The following is a 24,356-nucleotide window of genomic DNA, read 5'->3' on the forward strand; positions in this document are numbered from 1 at the left end:
GCTTTTCATTTCAGAGTCAATGATTTATGTTTTCACTTGCGCCCTCCTTTAATGCGCTTTTTATTATTTATGCGTATTGGTTTTCATTTTCATTTTTCTCTGGCGCCTGAGTGAAAAGTTTGCTTTAAAAAATGCGCTTAGCTGCGCCAACGATTTCCCCCCATCAGCCTACTCGAAATTTTTGTAATGGTCGGAAGGGGATTAGGGAACGGAATCTTTTGTGCCGACCAGGATAGCTCATTATTGTCAGCTGGCGATTCTCAGTTGGCGTTGTCATCATTACATTTCACTTAATACTAATTTCTTTTCCTGGATCCCAGGATCTTCCCCATTTCTGAGCACACATCTGTTGTGTGGGCCCGCCCGGCCCGGAGGTCGCAACTAATTTGGTAAATTGAAAATTTTTTGACAGCCTTCAATGAAGTGTGGCCGAGGACACTTTACGCTGTGCGCCTCATTGGAGCCGGGATTGCGAGCCGGGATCCTCAATGGATTTCCACACGAGCAGCTTGAGCCATTTAGGCAGCCAATTAGCTGCCCAAATGTTGGTTAATTTCCTGCTGGGCGCATGTTTTTGTTCCTAATGATACAATCATCTAATTGATTCGCCAGTTCCCCATCCTGGCTCCACCCGCTTCTCTTTTGACTTTCAAGTTTCGTTCCACTTCACAATTCACCGCGAATTTGCAGGCTGGCTGACCTGTTTGGGCAAGCAGTTCATGCATTTGTAATTTGAAACTGACACAGTTGGCACACTGCGAGTGGCAGCGAAATGCGATTGGATTGCTAACGGAAGGAGTCTGGCCACGTGGATCTGACCGGGCGTACAATTAATGGAAGTTTAACTGTTCAATTGAAGCTCTTGGCCGCCGTTTTCTTTCATTCTGAGAGGGGAAAATCTTTTTTTTTATTTTTATATACTTTTTTTTGGGCTCTTTTGAAATGAGTACAAGCGGCCGTGTGCCTTGCCATTAGGGCACTTTGTTCATTTTTCATTTCGTTGAATTTTTCTGCGCGTTGGCAAAGTTTTTTTTCTTCACTAAACGCCCGCTGCCTTTGCACTTATTTTACGCTCTATTGTTCGTTTTGTTGGCCACGTCCAGAGCAGAGAGCACTCACTTTCTCGGCCTGACCGGTCGACCCATTCATATTTTCCTGTAATTTTTTTCCCCTTCGCTCTCACAACTTATTCCTGTCGTTTCCCGGCCCAGCGGAAAGTAATTCAAATGGAATTAAATTTTTCTATGCCTGCCACGGTTTATTTCCGAGTATTTTCGTTAGATGCAATGGCGGCATAATTAGCATATAACCCGACAATTGGCCACAGTTTTGTCTTGTCTTTCGGCAGTCAGTGCATCCGCGAGGTTGGTCCAATGAGATTTGCATAAATTGACATTGAATGCAAATTTTTTTGTCACACTGCCACTGCAGAAGCGATCAAAATTGTTTTCGATGTAAGCGAAGAAATGGGTTTGGCCGTGGCGTAAAATTTGCAAAGCTAAGCGTTAACAAACAAAACTCGATAACGAAATAAAAGCCAACTCTCTTTGGCGATTTGTACAAAAAATCAAATTAGTGAACCATCCAGAAATTCCGCGCTACAACTGCACTGAGAAAAATATCAGAGGTTCGCTTAAGGGCTTCTGTTTTAAGAATAATCAGTATCTCGTACACTTTTATGAAGCCAATAACTTTTTTAAAATATTGGTTATGAAAAAGGATTAGGCGAAGACTTTTAATTTATTTTCTTAAGTGAACTTTTTTAAGGGTATACGCATACCCATATAGACATCGACATGGACTTGAATGGCGACAGCAACACCAGTAAAGTAACTGAATTGAGACATTGTCGACAAGGGGGAAATGGGGGATGGCATCGGTTAGGTTCAGTCACGGGGCCCGGCAGCAATCAACCCTTAGTTTAAGACCAAAAAATCCAACCCAACCCAACAAAACCCTTCCCATTTTAGTGCATCCGGTGATGTTGTGGACTGACCGTTGTCGCGCCGCATGCTGTCGATTTTTATTATCCTTTTTACATCTCCCTTTGGTTTTTTATTTTGGCTGTTATCGGATTTGCATGCTCCGATAAATGTTGGGCAAGAAGCCGAAAAATTGTTTAAAAACGAGCCGAAACTTGTTTTGCGGTGGGCGGCCATAAAAGATTCGGGATAAAACTGTAGTTGCCACTAATGAAGATTGAAAAGATTTTGAAATATAACGCTTTTATCGATTTGGCTCTTTGGCGCACATCACACTAATTGGAGGTTGGTAAAGAAAAAAGGGCTTACATAATATTTAAAAAGGGCAATGCGGAAAATTCCCTCATCCCCACTTGTCTTTCTCTCTTTTTGCATAGTTCATTTGCTTTTCATTTTTTTCGGAGTACAAGCAAATGTTAATAGTGATGAAAAATCAATGAAAATTGACAAAACGTTTAAAGTACGGGAAAATGAAATCACTGCCAGCAATTAAGTTCAATTGCATCGTGGTTCCCTTGTCAAATGGCCTTATGCTGCATTTAATAATTGCGCATACGCAACGTTGCCCCTTAAAGCGAGCGAACTGGAACTTACAAGTGAAAGACGTTTTATTGCCCGACACACACTGCATAGTTCAGAACGAGAACAGGAATACAAAACAGTCCCCAGACTTGGCTTGTAAGATTTGAAAACATGCCATCAGCCGCGGAAACAAATATACTTCAGTCTTATCCTTTGTCTCTTGTTGCGCTATTGTAGCATTACAGCAATGGGATCGCCATTGTGTCCGAGACAGCCTGCGGCGAATTATATGCCGGAGAAAGCGGCGGTGGAACAGAACAGAACACAAACGGCAGCCTCAGTCAAATTAACCTCCATAGTCTAATGCCTGCATGCCCGACTTGCAACGGAACGGGCTGACATAGTAGTGTCAACTTGGCCCAAACGGCATGCAGCGTATTTCCCAGTGGCACGTTGATTATGTCTTTCTTAAGGGTCTCCGCAGGGGCAAGAAGATGGAAATGTGATCTTAAGTATTGTTAAATGGAAAAAGTATACATAAAAATTACAGCTCTTTATTTATATTCTTATATAGGCCCCAACCTTTTTAAGTCCTTTAATCCTTCTTTAAAGCTGGAGCATCGGACAGATTTCAATTAAAACTATCATGTATTTATATTCATATCATAAAACAGAGTTCCATCCCTAATATTTGTTGGCCAACTCCTCAGACTTGTTGCAATCGTATGCAAATTATGCCTGCTCTCATGTTCTATGTAAATAAGCCGACAACCAAATGCAAAACAAGACGCAATCGTAAACCTGGCCAGGCCATTAGGCCTATTTCAGATTGGGCCTGAGTTGGTACTTATATAGAAAAGCCTGCAGAGTCACATGGCCAAAATGTTAATGAATCAAAGGCTACGAAAAGTTTGTGGAAAACTACAAAGGTGGGACAGGAAACACACGTCGACTGGATAGAAGGCTGTGGTGGGGGGGGGGGGGGGGGGGGGGGCGTGTTGATAACGAGCGAAGGCGCCAAAGTCATGCATAATTAATCATTTGTTAATTATAGACTTTGACCGGGTACAGGTACTCAACGGACTCACCTGTCGTCATCCTAAGAACACACTCACACACAGTTGTACGCACCAACACATTTGACACCTGGCAAAGTAATTGCCTTTGTCCACTTTGAAGTTGTTTACTTTTTGCTCCAGGCTCATTACAACGTGGGCGTGGCACGGGCCCCCGGACGCCCTTACGCCCACGTCGAGGCATTTATATAAATGAACTCGTCGTAGTCGCAGCGTCCCACTGTAGACACACAAACAGGATCCGGGGCATCAAGCTTGTACACTGAAACCTAAACTCACAGTTTTTGTTGGTTTTGTATACTATTCCCCAAAAATCACTGAAACATATAACCTGCAAGTTTTACTTTTCAATGAATGATTTAAATAGAACTTTATCCTTTAAAGAATTCTGCGACAATTATAAAATTGCAATATATTGCAAAAATACAATTCGCCAAACCCCAAAAACATTTTTGCAAATATTTTTTAGAGTGTCTGTGTGTGTGCTTTTGGCCATAGTTCACGTGCATGCGTTGCGTCTTGCCTCTCTGCCATGGCCCTCTTGCTTCGTGCCCTTTCCCGGCCAGCTCGTCTCTCACTTTTGGGCCAGGACATGGTGGGCAGCTGGGCGAGTGCTTGTGTGCCGACTGTACCGTGTTTGCTGCGGAACAGGAAATGAGCACCTGCTGCTTATTTATATTTTCCGCTCACTTGAATGTAAAATTACATAATATTTTGTTTTCATTTTTTTTTTCAGCTCCTGATGCGGCTGATGCTGCTGCTTGGCACTTGTACTACTCTGAAAATTGCTGTGTGAAAATACTTCTAGTGGAACATTTGAAGACAGCTGGCCGCAAAAGAGAAGAGCAGATTCATGTTTGCCTTTTAAAGATGTGGAATCATCGGAGCGTAGTGGAGGCTGGTGAGGGGAGGCTTCTTAATTGCAGGTGTTGTTTATAAATTTAAAAGCAATTTACTTTGTTGGTAGAAGGTACCAGGAGCGTCATAAAAAGATACAATAATAGTAGGTTTAGTGAATATTCCAAACAGAGAAATAAAATTCTTTAAAATTAATAAAATTATAAAATGCTCCTGAAAAACTCAAAAGTTGAAATCTGGAAATAACTTATATGGCATCATGATTCGAAATATTAGTTAACTATTTGTTCAAAGTGTTTGCATACCACAAAGTACCGACATGGAAAGGTTTTTGCATCTACAAACCGCTGCCGAGCACAAAAAGTTCACTATTTGTTGGCTGTTTCGGTTGCAAAGTGGCAACCGCAATGTACGTGAAGTGGCGATGGGACAGCGAGCTGGCCAAATGCTCATATGCGAGTTGTTTATGTTGTCGTTTTGTTTAGCTGTTTTCCTGTTTTGTTGGCCGCGCAATTCGCCAAATGTTTTGTTGGTGTTGGTATTGCCCGATGCTCGTTGCTAGTTGCTCGTTGCCCGCATAAATTGTTGCCGGTTTTGAGTTTAAGCCAACAGTTTGTTTACTGGTCAGCTAGCCAACTCACTCCCAGACCCTCGCTTTTTTCAAATGAAATCCGACCGTTTGTTAATTGCTGTTGGTGTTGGGGCAACATACATGATTGCACTTATTGGTCAGGAGCATAATCAAATGTGCAACTTTTTGGGGCAATATTCAGCCGCATGAAAGTTTAATTAGAAATCTAGCATGTGCAGCACTTAAAACTCGTTGGTTCACAGGGCGTATGCGTACTGCGCGCTTCCTACTGACTTGTGCGTGAAATGTGAGTTCAAATTTAATAAGGTAAACTAGATTTAAGGCAGAACTAATTTGAACTCATAATTAAGCCACTTGCAAGTTGGGAACTTCCTTGCTTGGCAGCTGCCCGTAATCAGGCTCTTTCTCCAACTCTCGCTCATTAAAAATAACAGCAACAACCAACAAACAAGCCGACAAACAAACAAACCGCTCTCACCTAACACAACTGCCGGAGCCCAGCATATTTTATATAGTTTCTTGGACCGACTCAAATGCATGGGATTGCAGCTCAAGTTTGAGACGGTAACTTAATTTGCCAGCGAGCATAATTGCAGCCAGCAGTGACGAGTTGTTGGCAGAAAGTTTTGTGGGCCTAATTGAGGGCATCATTATTCGACTAAGGGAGCTGGCCAAGCGAATGCCCTCGAATCTGAACTTTTTAAGTCAGAGGGTATTTTCTAATTATAAGTCAAATTAAAGACGACCCTCGCCAAGATGCATATTTGCGTTCACACACACGGAAAAGCCATTCGGGCTTAACGTTTCATTTAATATTTAGCCAAATTTACTCGGTCACATAAATCAATGCCAAACAACAGGCTGGGGGCTCCCATATGAATACTCAAGTGTCTCGCCTTCGTCGTTCCGTTGTCGAGCAACAAATGGGACAAATTTCCATTTCAAGCCAATGCCGCATAAATGGAACATAATTTACGATACGAACAGCAGAGGGGCAAGCATCAGCAGCAGCAGCGGCAGAAGCAACAGAAGCAGCTAACCAAACATGCAGCAAACTATCCAAAAAGCTGGTAACAATATTAGTTACCAGGAGTGGCAACAACGAGAACTAAGCACTGTTCGAAAAAGTATTGAAGTCAAAAAAACTAAAAATAGCAATTACGGATTTCGGCATGCAGGATAAATAGAAATTTCCGCCTAAGACCTTAAAGTATTCTTTTACTTAACAAGGACAACTTTATTTTCAGTGCACTTGGAATGGAATCAGAGAGTAAAGTTTACATTGGAGCTGCTGTTGTTGGGAATACCCGTCCCGAATCTGGTCGGCGTCAATGTGTGAAGTAATTAATTACAAAGCAACTGATGTGTATCTGTGTGTGGGGGTCTGCCGAGTGTATATGAGTGCGTGAGCCTTGGGTTCTGGATTATGATGCATGATCATATAGCTTGCTGCACGCACACTGGAAATCCAAAACCTCACACGCACCTAGTGGAACAGGTAATGCTATCTGGACATGTGCACATGTTCATACACCCAAAAATTGAATTGATTTACACCCCAGGTGTGGGCTCAAATGCATTTTGCTAATTGCTCAAAGGAACAATAGGATGAACTGATCAGTAGAGCTTGGCTGCCTTCAATGCTCTTTGGTTTTGTGAATAGATTTAGTCCAATATTATCTATCCTTTTGATAGCGGTTTGAAATATAAACTTAATACTGATGTTTTCTAATGTTTTTCTATCAACTCGTTTTATTTTTTCTCATTTTATTCGTGAACAAGCAAAGCATAATTAGTTCTTTACTTCCCTCCCAAAATATGTCTCTTCTTCATGGGTAATTAAGATGTAAAATGTAGAACTTGGAATGCCCGAACTTCCAACTATAATCATATTTTATGAACGTGTGTGGTTTGAGTTTCCTCCCTTTTACTTTACCCACCATTGCGCCCATAAAATTCATATATGATTACAATTCCCATATAAATTCCAGACGCACAATGATTCCGTTTCCTTGCAGTTAATCCCAAGGGTATTCCTCATTAGCACGGAAACTCTAGGCGTTGTCTGCCATCGGGAGCTAATTGTCTCGTTACCAGACCGGCTTTTCTATGGGCAATTCGATTTAAAATTGCGGCTCTGGGCTTCAAGGATATATTTATGAATCCCAAACACGTGATGTCCCAACACAAAAAAAAAGGAAACAACGGAATTTGAAAGCAGGATGGAAAGGTGGTGCATTTAAATTAATCACAGTAAAAGCGAATTGCCCAAAACAATGTAATATCCCGTGCAAGGTCCTTTGGGGACTCGCAGCAAACAAACGGAAATCTGTAAACCGTGACGAGACCGAAACCAGGACCATGTGTGTGTATTTGTGTCCTGATTCGTGGGTGTTACTGTTTCTGTTCCCGTTTCTGGGGTTGTGTGCGTGCGGTTGCTTAAATTAAAACAAAGTGTCGTGCGTTTGATGAAAATGTAACGCATTTTGCTCCGCCAGCCAACGCCGCACATAAATGCTAATTGGCTTAAATGTATGCGTACCGTTCTGTATGTGTGTGGGTGTCTATGTTTGAATATTTTGGCATGTGAGCTTTCTACCAAATACATATATGATGGAAAGAGACCAACTTTTCCACCAGCCAGGTGTTCAAACTTAAACATTTTATAGTTTGGTTAATTGTCAAAGCCGTGCTAGGACGGTTCGGCAGCCAGAAGTAAAAGGGTGCGTCAAACATTTGATGACTCAATTATTCGATGGTTTTTGTGGCTAGGCTGTTGGTTATTTTGTGGGAATGGGTTTTCGGTGCACGGAGGGAAAGTTTCTTTATAGAATTCTGAAAGGAATTCCTGGAATTCATAATATGGTGGAAAATGTACCTAAAAATAAACACTATTAGTAGACTGTCTTGTCAAGCTTACTTTTTGAGTTAATTTCTGTTTGAGCTTAAGTTTTATTTAAATGCGAGCCAAATCGCAATTCTCTTTCGGGTCATTTAATTCCCAATACTGTTTCTTTCGCAGTGTAATCCCTCATTGCCTCAAATGAAGACGAAACCATTTTGGCAGCTGTCGCACTGATTAGCATGACCTCTACGTGATGCCACCCCCACAAAAAGGGAGAGGGTGAAAAAAATATATACATACCAACAGACATATAAAAAGAGGCTGCGGGGTGGAACTTTAAGCTGTGAGGAAAATTGAAAACAAGTGAAATAAAGTGATTGGCCATAACATTTGAGTGTACGCGTGCATTTTCCATTCGGTGAGCTTGGCTTTCTGTACTTTCTTTGCCGGCTGACTGAATCGTCTTCGCCTTTGTGGTCCCACAATTCTATGCTATTTTTATGTTTATCTGCCTTCACTCCATTACGACTTTATGCTCTTTAGCAGACAATCAACATTGTTGCTGCCGCCACCCCAAATAAGGAAGGCCACCCTCCCACCATTCCTACCCCAGGGGGGTGGCTAAAGTACCGTTTACTGGGCGGACAATGCCCGTGCGAAAAATGCAAATTGCGAGTGGCGGAATGTAGTGAAGGGGCCGGGCCATCGGTCGGGCCGGGCGCGGCTCGGCGAATGATGGAATGAATGAGTGAGTGATTGTTGCTTTGAGCCAGACATTTAGAGGCATTTGCGGTGCGCTGCGTTGTGTTGCGCTCCTTTGATAAATAACAGCGCTTGGCCTAGCTTCGAGTTAGACTCCCTCATATGCCATAATTTATGCAAATTAATTTATAAAAAATAAGAGCCATAAACAGAGCCATCTATGGACGCGGACATATTTCTTGCGAGTGCCACACTTTTCGCGGAAAAGTACACAAATATAGTGCGTCTTAAAGTAGACTCATTTATATGGCTTTGTGCTTTATACGTACGTAATTTCAGGCGCTGACATTTATGATATATTACCTCAAACATAAACATATATACGAGTGTATATATTTATGAATAGCCTCACGGCAGCCAAACGTGAGAGTTACCAAGACGACTGACAAATGACTGACTGGCCTTTGGCCTCTGTCTGGAAGTCTGACTCGATGACAGACAAATATTCTTTACACTTCTGACACTCGTCATGTAAATTTGAATATGTTTCCTCTTCACCTAGTGGGCGACCACTTTAAATTCGTTTAGTGTATGTCAAATAATTTTCGGAGCCTTCGATATATAAAAAAATTATTTTAAAAATTCTTCAAAAGGATTCGATCGCGAATACAAAATGCCCGATAAATCAACACCGAAGCCATCGGCAAAGCCATCTTCGAAGCCATCTGTAAAGCCAGGTACCAAGCCACTAACCAGCATAAAACCGAATAGGCCTGGAGTAGCTCGTCCTCCATTGCCAACTCAACATGATAGGGTAATTTATTCTAAATTAAATATAATTATCAAATATGCATAATGGATAATTGAATGATTTATGACTTAATCCGCTAATGCAGAAATATATGCGTTTAAATAAAAACATTTCAAATTTGTTGGAATTTGTATCCTCCCTAATTAATTAAACTTTTTTAAATTAATTTATTATTTATTTTTATTCTTTCAGATTTGGAAAATCATGAAGATGTAACATAATGGGCATAATTTTATTTCAGTGAGTAACAGTGTAATAAAAAACAACTTTCAATTCTAAATATTTTTAGATTACTAAATAAATATTAAGCAAAGATGGGCTGAGCTAATTATAAATGATTTTACTTTACTAAAAAAGGCCATCGAATAAAATTAAGTTGGTTGAGGAGAGAGCTGAATAAAGAGAAAAACTCCCTCTAAAAAATTAACTCTTATATTTCCTAGACTGGCTGACTGGAAGGCGGAAAATGCGCTTGCGTTGATTTTTGAAGAGTTTTGAGGGATTTTCAAATTGGAAAGGACATTTTCTCTTATTATTTTGGCTTGCTGAAGCTGTGTTTGGGTTAAAAAATATTTATCTTAAGAGTCTCAATGGGCATTACTTTTTTATAAGAGGATTATAATTCTTGTAAACCAGTTTCTTTTGAATATTATCGAAAATCTAGATTATAAAAATAATGGTAGCAGCTTTGAGGCATGATATGTGACATTTATGTTTACAGGAGAGGAGGATTTCAAAGTTTTTAAGGATCTTATAACATTGAAACTGGTACCTTAGTAATCTATGTTAGGAAAAATGTAAGGAGGAAGGATGTAAGGATGTAAGGATTATTTACCTAAATAATGTATTTATACAACCATCCTGCATCCTGCTGCAGGACCTAAATAAAAAAAAGCTTGGGATAGGCCCACTTCAGCAGTTCTTCATCTCGAGCGCCATCAAGTCAATGCAATTTAAACCAAAACAAACTCAAACTGCCGAGTCTCTCCGTGGCTCGGTTTAATTTTTACTTTCATTCGGGATTGAGTGGAAACGAGCAAAGGACGATGGGCCGTGCACGAGCGGAAAAGTCCCCGAGCTGGCATCGACCGAGCGGACCAAAGGACATTTTGGTGCTCGGGAACGTTTTTGCCAATGCCGTGGCTCAGTTTCGGATTCGTGTCGGAACGTGGCGCAACGGTCTGCTCAAGGATACGCGAAAAATCCGCTGTAGGAGCAAAACGCGGCGCGTGGAACATAAAAAAAAAAAAGAAATAATAAGGAAAATAAGGCACAGCTCTGACACTGTCAGATTGGTCGAGTGTGTTTGTATGCCGTTCCGTGCCGGTGTAGTGTATTTGTGTGAGTGTTTTTTGGGGCCGTTTAATTTTATTAGCGGGCCGCGATGTGTCATGAAAATTGCAAGCAAAACACAGAAATACAATAAATGAAAAATTAAATATTAATTAAATTTTTGCATGCGAGTCGCTCTGGCGAATGCAACGATTGGGCGATAAAAGTGCTCGTCCGTTGATTGAAATGTTAAATAGATATTAAAAATTAATGTACTCGCTTGAATTTCGGCCACAGTCCTGCTGCCGGATAAGTCCGACTGAGCCGACGTTGCCCTCGATATTTTCGCGTGGCCCCGCACACATATTGGGTGGGAATCTTCTTGGCCATCAACATCATCAAGATCAACAGCAACAGAAACAACTTTGTGTCGGGTGTGCGTGTATATGACTTTATTAAAATTTTAAATCCCCCATCGAGAGAGTACATACGAGGCGCGTGTTTTTACACATTGTTTGTGGACTTTCGTAAATACATTTCGCAGTCGCTCCACATTTCCTACTCTTATCGCGATTACTGCACGGAGCGCGTTTTCCAATTTGCCAGTTAACCGGTTGGCCAGTTTGGCACTGCCACTTTGCCACTTTACCACCTACAACCAACAACCAACAACCTGCAACCATCAACCAATCACGTCCACGAAAAGTGCGTATAAACATTCAAGTTAATTAAGTCTGATGTGCATATGACAAATCCCGGCTTAAGCAAACGGGAAACAACTTTAATTAATAATACCTCCTTGGTAATCTTTTATGTTTTTCGCCTTGTTCTCGATTAAAAAAACATCTCGTGCTGTTGTGGGCGTAAATAAATTCATGAAATCTTTCCACTTGCTGCACATAATTGCATTTAACTGGCAATTAATTTCTATAGAGCCAAGCCTTATGATTGCTTGCTATATTGTTTCTTCACAGCCGAGCAGGGGGTCCAATGATTTTATGTTCACAGCAGCGTATTGAAGTATTTTCGTATTCGATTCCCATTTATTAGATATCCCAATCATATTTGTAGGCAAATACCACAAGCCAAACACAAACAAAGGAGAATGTATGGAGCAGAGGCTTTTAGAACAATAGAAAATTCTTTAATGCAAAAATGTTGCAATACTTATTGTAAATATTTTTAAAAACATTAAAATTATATTGAATGTTGGTCATTGAAGTACAACTGCTTTGTAATGAGAATCTAGTTTTGGTTTAACAAATGAAAAATTCCTTCGGATGAAGAAATTTCCAGATTTTTACCATCATCTGAGCAAAATTTATGGCATAACTTTAAGGAAGAGCGTTTGAAGCCAGTTAGTCCGAGCATAAAAGCTCCTTACAGAAATTTAGGAGCCTAGGACGAAACACAGATAGGCCCAAAAGACAGGGGCAGACAATCAGCAAGTGGGCTTATTTATAAAAGCCAGGGGTAAGCTTTTTGGCCAGACAGTTTGGGGTCTGCACTCACCTATCTACGGCAGAGCACGTTTTATAATATTTATGCATGTCCTTGCCAACAGGAGATGTGCACTCATTGGAGGATGTAGAGAATTAAACGAAAAAAAATAATATCCAACAGACAACGTTGATTTGGAGTGTGTGTAGAGGCACTCTGACATTTGCCAAAAGTAACACTCCAGACTGAAGTGGGCCAGAGGATTTGGATTCGGGTTCAGAACGTTGCATATCCGTGTGGTAGGCGCATCAGAAAATTACATTTAAAATTATTTAACTTGGCTGGGGCTGAGGCAAACACACAGCTTACAGCCAACTGAGCAAACAGGGAAAACAGAAGTCGGGCAACAGATGCTCGAACAGCTAAATAAAAACAAGGCAAGGAAGGCAAAACAAGTGCAGGCTGAAAATACGCATGAGATGGTTGAGTGCAGATGAGATGAATTCGAATTAACCCACAGCATCACAAAAGGATTTATTTTTTTAGAATTTTTAAAGTTGAATTTTTCTGGAAAGGAGAGGAAAGATAACAATCTACCAATCTACCACTCTTTAGAAGTGTTCAGTATTAATTTTAAGCAACTGAAGCAGGAATTTTTTTATTTCTTTTTCTTAGAAATATTTGTTACTTCATTTTTTTTAAATATATTTTTTTAAGCCTTTGACATGTAGTGGGTTAAATGTGAGTGGGCGGAAGCTTGCTCAGCAGAAACAACTCGACACCCACTTGCCTGTTTGCTTGTTTACACAAGCTCAACATTTTTGACAGAGCCACTCGCAGCCAGGGAGGAACATGTGGAGCAGCTGTGGAGCAAAAAAAGATTGATTCTCCGCTGTTACGCAAAAACACAACAAAAACAAGAGAAACAACATTACGGAATCAAAACCGAAGCGATTCCCATGGTCCTTGACTTTTTCTTTGAACTATTGCAGTGACCGATGCCGTTTGTTTTGCTTATTCCCCATTTGTTGCTTGCTTACAGCTGTCCAAATTTATTATGGCCAAAACAAATCGGAAAACTTTCTACTTGCTGCAGCAACTTTCACGTACTAGTATTTCCCTGTGCACTCGCTCGCCTTCTTGTTTCGTGTTGGCCTTTTGTCATAAAGCTTAACACATAAAAATGTTATTGTCCGATGTGGAGTTGTGTAGCTTATGCTGATTTGTGTTGACCTAGTAAGCTTGCATTGCCAAAAGCAAGAGCACAAAAAAGGTTACTCCGAACGAAGAATGGAAGTTTTATGGCCGTAAGGCTGATTTAGGATTTCCCATTGAAAGCTTTAAAGTCTCGGAGGTGAAGTGATGGGAGTTGGGGCAAAGACGTTGCATATCGCAGACCAAATTATTGGGTTTCCTCGTAAAATCCTGGCTTACATGGCAGAGTTTTTTTTTTAGAATAAGGGGCAGTGAAGGAATGTAGCTGGTACTCTACCGGAAGGTACTCTATTCTCCTATAAATTTAGTCTAACAAATTCCATTCGGGTAAACTCGGGGAATTTCATTTTAGTTGATGGTTCAGCATCTAAAACGTTAGTGAGATTACGGCGTTTATAAAGTCTAAGAGAATAGTGATTTTCTAAAATTTTTATGAATTTAGTTTGAGCAATAAAATTGAATGAAAATTCTCCACACATTTTTCGCATACAAATTCAAAAACAATATTTGCCAGCTAGATATAATAAATATGACTGAGTAGCAACAAATATTTCCATTTCATTTCATAACATGCACAACATAGCTTCAAATAAATTCAAATAATTCTGAATTCGAGCTGAAAAAGTTGTTCAACTGAAAATAAACAAAAAGTAGCTTAATGGCAGCACTTAACCCTTATCGAGTCCGAAGTTAACCTGTAATTGTGGCACTTGAACAGTTAACTCCCAATAAGCTCGGGGAGAACGTTTCGAGCCGTTCACTCTCGACGGGAATTACACTCCATTTGCGTAACCAAACTGGTCAACAAAAGCCGTTCGTCCGGCCAGTGGGAGTTTGCCGAAAGTTTTAACTCTTATCTGTTGTCTATCAGGAAATTTTATGCGATTTTGTTTACCTATTTTAATGAGAGCCGAAAAATGCTCGCACAAAGCGCCGACGAGCGCCGGACTGAAAGGAGACGGAAAGCACACAAGCTGGTGGGAATAAGCCCGTGCGGAAAACCAGGCCAAAGCAAACAGGACGAAAAGGACGAAAATGTATGCAAAACTCAAAAAAACAAACGGGAGTATCGGGCCAGGCGTTCTTTTAAAAAAAAGCGTACGAAAAATACGATGCATGAGGCCATGTCTGTAATGAAAGTGCGAATGTGTTTGTGTTAGCTTGTGTAGAAATGGCGTGTATTGTATCAAATTTAAATGCACAACAGTATAATAATGAATTCTTTTGTTTGTATTTGCATCAGTACGATGGAAGAACCAAAAATACGAAAAAACAAAAAACTCAAAAACAAACGAAACCAAACCGAGCCGAAGCGAAACAAACCAAACAAAACAAAATGTTGCAGGAAGAAAGAATACACGTCACAGAAGCAAATAAAATTTCGTGTTGTTGTAGCAAATATATTTACAGCTGCAGAGATGAAAAGGCCAGATGGAAATTAAGCTTATATGGAAATTAATGTGTGTACAATGAAAAGTTTTTGCTGCTCCTGCACGTGTCCGACAAACGAAAATTTACTCGCAACAGTCAGCAGTTGGAATGAAAAAAAAAGTATTCTTTTCCAACAAGAATGTCGATGTAAATGGTAAATAATATGAGGCGGTCAGTTTCCTTTAGAAAAAATGCCCTATCATTATAATTACATGGAATTAAGGGTACTATAAGAGCTGAAATTGAGCTAAAAAGTATATTAAATTAAGGTAAAAAAGCTCACCTCCAAAAGTTAAAACATAATGGCGTAGCCAAAGAAATATTTATTTGCTTCCATGTTTAAAATTAGTTTCTTTGGAGTCTATTTTTTTTTTTTGGTTGGCTAATTGCACGCTTTTTGTGTGGAAATGCAAAAAAAGCAATTAAACCTTTGTATTCGCCTGTGAAGGTTGTTCCCATAATTGCATGGCTAAGAGCACAAAGCAAGGAATTTGAGGAAAATTATAATTTCAAGCTCTAATAACGCGGCAAGGTGTAAGCTAACGAAAAACACTAAGTGAAGGCGATAGCCGGGCGTGCCGCGGGATAAGTATAACTCAAGTCAAAGTCTAGGTGGACACGAGCAAAAAAAAGGTCTAAGTGGACGGTGGAAAATAGATTTCGGGTTTTTGGAGATGGAGAACAGTTTTATGGTTTTATGGAAAAATCCAAGCATACTTATCAGCGCCAGGCGGATTTCTAATAATAGCCGGCGTATCATCTAACCTGCCTGCACTCGTCCAATTCGCATCAATAAAACATTGCGGAAGGCGGGATTTCAGGTCATCAGTTCAAGCTACATACCATTAGCGTTTGAGGTTTATATTTAGCTTATTCCCGAGGCTTTTATGTGCCCGCAAACTGCAGAAAACAAAAAGCCAAAGTTCCCCTCTAAATTTCGCAGTACAAATAAAAGTAAAAGCAAATAATGCACAGCAAACATTTCATTTAAACAATCAACGTCAATGATCTGTAAACAACAATGAAAAGGGTTTTTACTACCGCCGAGCATTCCGTAGGAGGCGTGTGCTTGCATATATCATACACACTAGCCAAGAAAAAACACACACAAGTAAACGCTTCCCTGCACACCCAAACACTCCCACACAAGGACATTCGGCCATTGGGTTGGGCATAAACATACACTTTTAAAACACATCAAGTATACGCCCGGTAGTGCGGGATGTGTGAGTGTGGGGAACAACACATTTGATATGAAGGTAGCTCGCGGGTTACTTTCGGTCTACAAACCGTGAAAATGTTTTATTCAGCAGCAAGCAAACCAAACTAAATAGAACGAAAAAAAGAAATAAGTTTACCGACAAGCATACACGGCCCTATCACACCTGAAAAAAGGAGGTGCTTCAATTTTGACTTGTAATTTTATATTAAATAGTAATTGAGAACCTTGAGCCTACGAGTTGACTTTGGCAAAAAACTTGGCCATCACTTTAATAAAGTTTTATTTTATTGAAAGTTCTTGATTTGGAAATTATTTTAAAAGTGCATCACAGCGATAGCTGAAGCAGCATCCACATCCACAAAAAGTTTTGGCCTTCGATGTTTTATTGTGTAGCATATATATATAATTTTTTTTGTTTTCAACTCTTACACATGCGGCTTACGAACAAGAGCATGAGTATAATGTGACTCCTGCAAAAATAAACAAACCGAAGCGCTAAAAGCATTTGCCGCAGGCAACTTCTTGGCTCCCAGAGGTGAGAAACCGCTGAAGCTGCAGGAGCTCAAATAAATTGTCCATTCTCCTCGCTAATTATGCACGAACACTAGCCTAGAGCAGCTTTAATTTTCACTATTCCCACGTTGTGTTTAATTTTAAGTGGCAGTCTAAAATGTAATTCTGGCTGGCTTACTAAGAGCGCCTGCAACAGCACACATGAGACTCGAAGCTATGGAAAATTGACAAACAAGTTTGGGGCCGCTCACTTAACACCAAGACAAACACGTGTTTACAACACAAACACATACGCACAAGAAGGGCACGAGCAATCCTGGCAGCCTTGGAGAAGTATCTGCCAGATAAAGTCTCAGGCTGATGACTACATCACAAAATGCTCAAGTAATTATTAAGTGGTTCCCTCTCTGCGGTAAATGAGTATGGGCCTGGGCTGCATGGTAGCACTTTTCTCTACTTTTGGTCCTAAGTATATGCAAGAGTGTGTCATTTTTTGCTCCTCGAGGCGTATGCGCAATATTTTTGAGGGCACAAGTCGCAGCCACATTGTCAACAAACTTGAAGGATTATCAGAGTCAACAAATGTTATGGCAACGTAAGACACAGACTAACTGCCTGGCTGGCTGGCTGGTCGGCTAGCAGGCAAACTTGTCGACTTGGCCAAGATGCCCACTAAACTATTCAAATATGCATTTGCGCCACAAACATTTGCTCTTCCAAATTGAATTTCATCTGCAGCCCTCTAGTTTTCGCTTCGTCTTGAACTAATAATTTAATTTTGTTGTAAATGTTCTTGCGGTCATTTGTTTTAAATTCAAATTAAATTTCATTAATTTATTTGAAGCCATAAATTGCCAGTGAAGATATTTCGGACGAGCCTTTAGCCAATTCACATTCTCAATTACATCGCATTCACACATACAGGCATTTTAAAAAGGCCGGCAGAGTGTGCGTAACCATGTCCTGGCATGCAGACCGTTGCTGAAATTAGTACTCGTTTTAATTGAGTTTGTTAATAATTCAGTAATGGCCACTACATTCCGTCGGTCTCGGAGCCAGAGAGCTTTGGCCACATTTGGATTCAGGGCCGAATGGCTACATCATGGCAGCTGCCAGCCAATTTCCTGCTGCCACATATCCACAAATATTCAAATGTAACTGCAGTGCCGTTCTCCATGTGTTTCGTTGAATGTGAGGTGTGGTTGTATGTGTGTGTGCGTGAGAAAAACTAATTAACTAGTTTTGCATTTGGCTCATTTCATTTGGCTGCTCGCAGAGTGCTTTTTATGATTTTGATTAATTTTCACCCATAAATATTTATGCAGCTTTATTATTCTACTCTGAGCTGAGCAGTGAGCTAGCTAAGGGCATTTAGTTTAACTGAGCTCCGGCTCACTTAGGTTCTTGCCACTAGATTCCGACACAAACAACGCACCAGGCCATAACCGGAGTCGTAGCCGTAGTCTTATTCCCAGGCAAAGCCCAAGCCAAGCAAGAAGGCCAGTCAGACAAGGCCTTTAATGTTTTCCGGGTCAGTCGCAGTCACTCACTTCCCTTGAGCTCGTTGTCGGCACTTTTGTTTGTCACCATGGACGATGACACCGCCAGAAGGACGGACAGACAGACTGTCCGACGGAGGCGAAAGAGCGGAGAAGGCGGGGCAGTTCACCAGGCCAGAACGGAACAGAAAGGCTCGAGCAAGAGGCCAGAAAACAGGAGACAGGCCACGGCAGAGCCTCTGGCTGCGCTTTTTACATGAGCATCACTATTGAAAGAAAAAATTAATATTTTTTAGCTAATAAAATATTTAATATTAAAAAAAAATAGATTTTCTATTAAAGTATTTATTGTAAAATAATAATGTAACCCACCACAAAAGATTCATAATTGACTTCTTAAATAGTTGAAGGCTTAATGCCATAGATAACTAATTTTTTAGCAGTGCACATCAGACAAAGCCGCCCTTCCGTCCGTCGCTTTGCTGTGCACTTGGGCGACTAAGCTGCATCAGCTCACTGGGCACCAGCTGCGCCTCAGGAGCCGCTCCCGCCTCCACTGTTGACAAATAAGCGAGGGAGCAGTGGGGAAGCTGCCCGAATGCCGCCCACTTTTCATGCGGACAAATTGAGCAGGACATTGAATTGTCAACCAGGAGCTACGCAGCAGCCCTTGACGGACAGGAGGACAGACCGGCAGAGCCGACCTCTCCTCCAATGCCCCAAAGCCCCAACTTTTAACTCCCAACTCCAGCGAAAAGTCGCTGTCGCTCTGCGGGGGGTTGATTATATTGTTGACGTTGATGTTGATGAAGCATGATTTGGATTTTCATCTTTATTGCATTATACTTAAAAACTATTAGCGGCTAGTCGGTGGATCCGTGCACTGCGTTTTTCGTTCAGCCTTTTAGTGTTTTCCAGTTTGGCTCTGTTCCAGCTATATTTGGTTTGAACTGTCAGTCTAAATAAATATCTAAACTAGTTTAACTTTAAAATTTTTATGTTAGATAACTTTAAAATATTTGTTTCCCTTTTTATTTTATTTACTTATTTTTAAATCCATCTAGCTATTTATTTAGTTGGCAAAACTATTGCTCTGGACAGGACGAAACACTAACGACTTCCGAGCCGGAGTTGCTGCGTTGTTGGGCGGCCTGTTAAGTGATTTATGTGATTAGTCGCGACGTCGAGCTTAATGCAGATGAATGATGCTGTTAAAAAATTGAGAAATCAAATGATTTCACAGTCTTCGGCCAGCTTGGCCAGCGCTCAACGCGATAATTTATGTGCTGATAAAAAGTAGCACTCAAGTCGACTACAAAACGCTCGTTAGCATGTATTGTGCTTCTGTATATAAATTTAACCAGCCAGAAAATAATGCTCGAATAGGCAAATGGTCCCCGGTCCGCTTTGGCCCAATCCGTAGAAAGGCGACTTATCTAACAGTTGCGCAGCTTAGAGCAGAAAATCTTGATAATGGAAAATTTATTAATCCCATCAACGACAACAATAACAATAAAATGTAAACAAATGACTGACAGCGACCAGAAGCTGTTTGGGGGAAGGCTTGGCCTTAACCCCTTGTTGCCTTATTGAGGTGTTGCATGACATTCGAGTTCATTGATACAAATCAAAATCAGGCATTAGAGGATTTTTATTGCAACACAACACTATGAATTACGACTCGAGTGAGTCCTTATCGAATCGCCAACTGCCCATCTCGATATTTGGACAGGAGTGATTTTTATTGAAAACACGCAACGGTGGCTGGCTATTGTTTGCCTTTGATTTCCATTCACCATCCACCAGACACCTAATTTGGAACAATGGAGTTGATACACCGTATTATGCTGTCAGTAATAACTCAATTGGGAAGATCGATGGTGCTTGATAAGCCAAGACCAGGCTCATCCAAGTATCCGAGCTGCGTTTTATTGTGGCGTAAATTTATGCCAGCGCCACCGCCATCGCTATTTGTGGTTCAATAGTTTGGGCGATTATCAACACAAACATTTTATTGCACTCAAGGTGTAGGAGGTGTATACAGTATACAGAAAATATAACTGAGTGCTTGGGCGTCTATTGCATGATTAGTATAATCGGAGGGCCAATTAATTATGGCGAACGAAATGCGGGCAAAAATATCTTGACAGCCTGCAGTGTGCCATGCGGGGTTGCAAAAACCAATTTAGCAAGTGTCAAAAGTGGGCAATTTACTTGCTACTCTTGGCCTTTTTTCCCCCGACTCCTAGATTTCCGATTCCCTCACTCCCTCGCTCCCTGACTCTCTAAGTCCCGAGTCTGTCAACAATGAAATCGGTGAAATTGGCTGGAAGTCCATCAAAACCCGCCTTGCGATGCGAACGGAAACAAAGTTGAAATGAAATGAAACTTTCCCAACTAATAGAAATGTTATTATTTGTCTGGGGGCCCCCTTTCAGTCAAATGAAATATGGCATGAGGCACCGGCATGGGGCAACAAAAGTTGAGAGTTTCCAAAGACTATTTGTTTGTTGGTTTATTGAATGCAAGTTCTTTTTGTATTTCTTTGGTAAATCAACAATTTGCTTGGCTTGAAACTTCATTAATTAAATAGCATATCCGATCGAATATTGATTTATGATTCCAACATAGATTCCCCTTCGTCCTTGACCAGTTGCCGTTTAAATTGTTCATCCAACAGCAACGAGTAATCCCTTTCATTACCCCCTGAGATATTGAACTTTGCCACTAATTAACATTCACGCATCCCCATACCCTCCCGCGCCTCGGGGTCTCATCACGCACTTCAAGTTGCGACTTAACTTTTCAGCGCAGAATTTATACAAAGTCATCTGGGGATCTGGCAGGATGAGGTGGTGGCATCCACCACCTTCCTGGTTACTGGTTCGAATTCGAAATAATTTAGTTACCACCTTCGCTCGCCTGCAATCGATGGCGGCTGTCGGAAACTTTAAAACTTTCCCCAACTGTTTGCACAATATCGCATGTTGGCAGCTCGGCAGCAGAGGCTTCTACTGGGCTGGGTCGGTCACCCACCCGCCTTAACTCTAGACGACATTTCGGACGCTATATTATTACAACAGTTCATCAAACTCGGAATCGACACACTAGAGAAAAATAGCTATTCAAATAACTAGATGGTTTATAATACAAAAGGACCTTAAAGCATTGAAAATATTACTCTTCATCTCTTTAGTTTTAGATTTTCAATTATATTTTGTGTTATATTTATAATCAAATGAAATTGTTGAATTGTTCTTAGTGTATCGAACTATATTTATAGGAAGGTATCGTTGTCGATGCCAACGTCGCCGCTAATGTAGATGTAAACGGGTAGCCCCTGGGACTTACTTTTATCAAACAGCCCATTGGGTATTTGGGCTGGAGCTTTGGTAAACTTTGCCCCGACTGCTTACCAACATCACTCCGCTGCCGCCCCGCCACCATTGCCTCCTCTCTCATTTCTGTCCACCTGGGCTCACCTGGCGGTTTGGGGCCTTTAGTCGCAGAAAGTTTTCGCTTTCGATTTGGTGCTGCCAGTTCCCATTCCGGTGCCAGGCCGTGGCCAAAACGCAAATTGTTGAAAGTTTGCACTAAAGTCGTTGATTTCATAGCTGAGAGGTGAGCTCAACTCGTTCAGAAAGTCTGCCAAAGTAGTTGACGTGAATCGACGGAAGGTGGAGTTCGGGGCTTGGGCCAGCAGAGTTCGGGGCTTCTGGTGCTTCTCCTGGGCTTCGTGGGGACCCTGGGACCAGGAAGCAGCCAGCAAGGCACGTAATTGAGTAAAGTTGCTGCGGTGCAAAATGCGAGCCGATCCACTTGAAACCCGAACAGAAAATGTTTCGATATATTGCGTCTGGCAGCCATTGCGCGACAATGAAAACTAACAATAACTTTCATACCACGGCGGAGGCCTCCATCTCCCGGGCAGGCAGAAAGCCTAAAATCATAGGCCGTTCCCCAGGGCTCTGTGAGCACATCAAATACACTAGAACAGTCGACATACGCTCCTGGGCTTTTTAATTGTCTGCCCCGAAGTGTGTGCGGTAAACAGTTGTGGTCAGCGAACTGATATAACCCTTATGAACTACATTTAAGCATTTAAAAAGTAAACCTCAATTTTTAGAAAGAATTAAGAGATATTTTTCTTAAGCGAATCAGTATTTTAGCCTAAGGATTTCGTAAACTTAATGGAAGAGTCTGGGATGCTACTATTTTACTCGCAATTGTGGGAATAAATTATTGCAGTGTGTGTGTTCGTGTCCATATAAGAAATTTTGATTGTTTTCTTGTTGCCGTTGTGTGTGTGAGTTCTGCAATGGCATCCTTTGGGCTTAGCTGGGTGTTTGCTGTGTGTGTTTTTTTTTTGCCTAGTGTAGTTGCGCTTCAATTTATGACATTTTGACAGCAGTTGTTGCAGTTGAATCCGAAATGTGCTCTCTTGAGTAATCGCCCGGCTGTTTCACTTAGAATCGCGCAATTTTGGGGATTGCAAAAACTCACCTTCACAAATTTTCCTAAGCATTGTGTATGTATTATATATTCAAAAGCCTGAACTGGCAAAACAGTGAGGAAATTAAATATTTACGAGAAAGAATCTAAATATAACAGGATGAGCTGAGACCGAAACAAAGCTTCGCGAGATTGCTAAAGAATTCAAATTTCTAAGTAGGATAATGAACTTAAAATTGAAAAGGGAAATAGGATACCTCTGCGGTAATTGTTGCCGAAAGCCAAATAGAAAATTGATGGACAGCTGATGGGCAAGGATTTATTTAAAAGGTTTTTCCTGTATTTTTATTTTTATTTTATACTGTAAATAACAATAGTTGTTTGATAACTAAATATTCATATATTGATTTTACTTATCAATTAATAGAACTGTCATGTGGATGGCAGGTTTTATTGTTCGTGAATGTGAAAAAAGTGTTATTCAATGAAAGCATTAATGGTTGTTTTCAATGCTTTTGGTAAACCGGTAATTAGCGTAAAACAACTCATGCTGAACAAATACATTTATCAAGCGATGCAATTATAATTTCATAGCATTTTAACAGATGAGCTGTTCGAAACCCTATTTGGCCCCGAAACATTCCATTACTTAAACTTTAGTCGCATCCCAACTGGGGATTTTGGCTTCCAAGGCAGCTGGAATTAGAACACCCACGTACTTGCTGTATTTGTTCCGAGTGTTTGAGAAGGAAATGCTGGCACACACAAATACAGGGAGTTAGCTATTAAACATATTTGACTTACCGTCGAAGTGAGCAAAGAACACACACTTACTAAGGGATATACGTTCTTATTGTCAGCAGTGCCGTCACTTCGGCTTTTTTGTGGCCAACAATGGCGGCTCATATTAACAATGGGGCTAAAATTAAAAGGATTGTGATGGAAAAGATTTATGCAGATGGACCTCCAGCTATTTTTTAAAATTATTGAAGTCTAAACATAATACCTAATGTTATTAAAAATAGTTGGTTAGTTTTTAATAGAAGTGTGTTAAATCCATGAGATTTATTGGATATTATTTTAATATATTTATATAAAATTAAAAAAATAGAATATGTAAAAAATACTTAATTTTATTGTCCTTTACTTAATTTTAATATGCTTTATTTTGCTGGATCTAGTTAGCAACACTGTGTGGATGCTGAAGGATTTGGCCCTTGTGTGGGAGAGGGTGTTGTTGTATGATAATAATTCAACAAATTGTTGTTTAACAAGGAGCGACAGACACAGTCACGCGACACCCTGCGTCCCGATCCTTTCGAGCGTTCCTCGTGTTAATCGCTTTATATGCAGCGAAGGCAGCGGAGCGAGCGAGTGGTAGGAGGGTTTCGGGCGATGTCTTGTTTTAATGCATTGCTTGTGTGAGAGATCCTGGGGCAATACACACGCACAGCTGCCGAAATATCTTACCTCCATTTCATGAAATGAAACAATTAGGAGAAAAAGTTGCCTTGTGCCAAGGACCCTTTCGCTTCCTCTTCCTGTTCGTCCTTACCGTTCCTTTCCTGAGGGTTTTCGGATATCACGGCCCAACCCTTTTTATAGCTCGGCAAACATGTGTATGCTTGTAAACAAGCCAACCAGCCTGCCACTTCTGTGTGTGTTTGTGTATCTCTGGATATGTGGATCTGTCTCTGTGTGCGTTTAATGACAAAATAATTAGAAAACTTTTTGTGTACTTTGTAGTCGGGTCGTGGAGTCTGAGTTCGAGTGCCACATTGGCCTGGTTGTCCTCCCACAGATTCCCACACTGCCCTCCCCCTGTCAATGTCACCGCCAATTTGCTAATTCAGCCTGCCTGTTTTCGGGCCAGTATCTCCTGCCTACATTTGCTGGTATGTCACTCGGTATGTGGATATCTGCT

General features: G+C 40.8%; 2 protein-coding genes across 3 annotated transcripts in view; both read left to right on the forward strand.

Annotated features, from left to right (window-relative positions):
• Positions 1 to 9,093: 9,093 nt before the first annotated feature.
• Positions 9,094 to 9,628, forward strand: LOC6501408. The gene is made up of 2 exons (XM_032453865.2): positions 9,094 to 9,391; positions 9,581 to 9,628. Exons 1-2 carry the CDS (start codon positions 9,251 to 9,253, stop codon positions 9,602 to 9,604), a joined length of 165 nt encoding a protein of 54 aa, XP_032309756.1. The 5' UTR covers positions 9,094 to 9,250; the 3' UTR covers positions 9,605 to 9,628.
• Positions 9,629 to 10,278: 650 nt separating this feature from the next.
• The window catches only part of LOC6501409, an 89,390-nt gene continuing 75,312 nt past the window's right edge, over positions 10,279 to 24,356 (forward strand). Inside the window, exon 1 of one of the 2 annotated variants that reach the window (XM_001955151.4) lies at positions 10,279 to 11,365. The gene's annotated coding sequence lies outside the window, so the exon portion shown is untranslated. Of the gene's footprint in view, positions 11,366 to 11,444; positions 11,463 to 24,356 lie in introns of those variants that run through there. The other variant, XM_044714143.1, reaches the window with a different exon arrangement.

This window comes from Drosophila ananassae, chromosome 2L (genome assembly GCF_017639315.1).
Source record: "Drosophila ananassae strain 14024-0371.13 chromosome 2L, ASM1763931v2, whole genome shotgun sequence".
Classification (NCBI taxonomy): domain Eukaryota; kingdom Metazoa; phylum Arthropoda; class Insecta; order Diptera; family Drosophilidae; genus Drosophila; species Drosophila ananassae.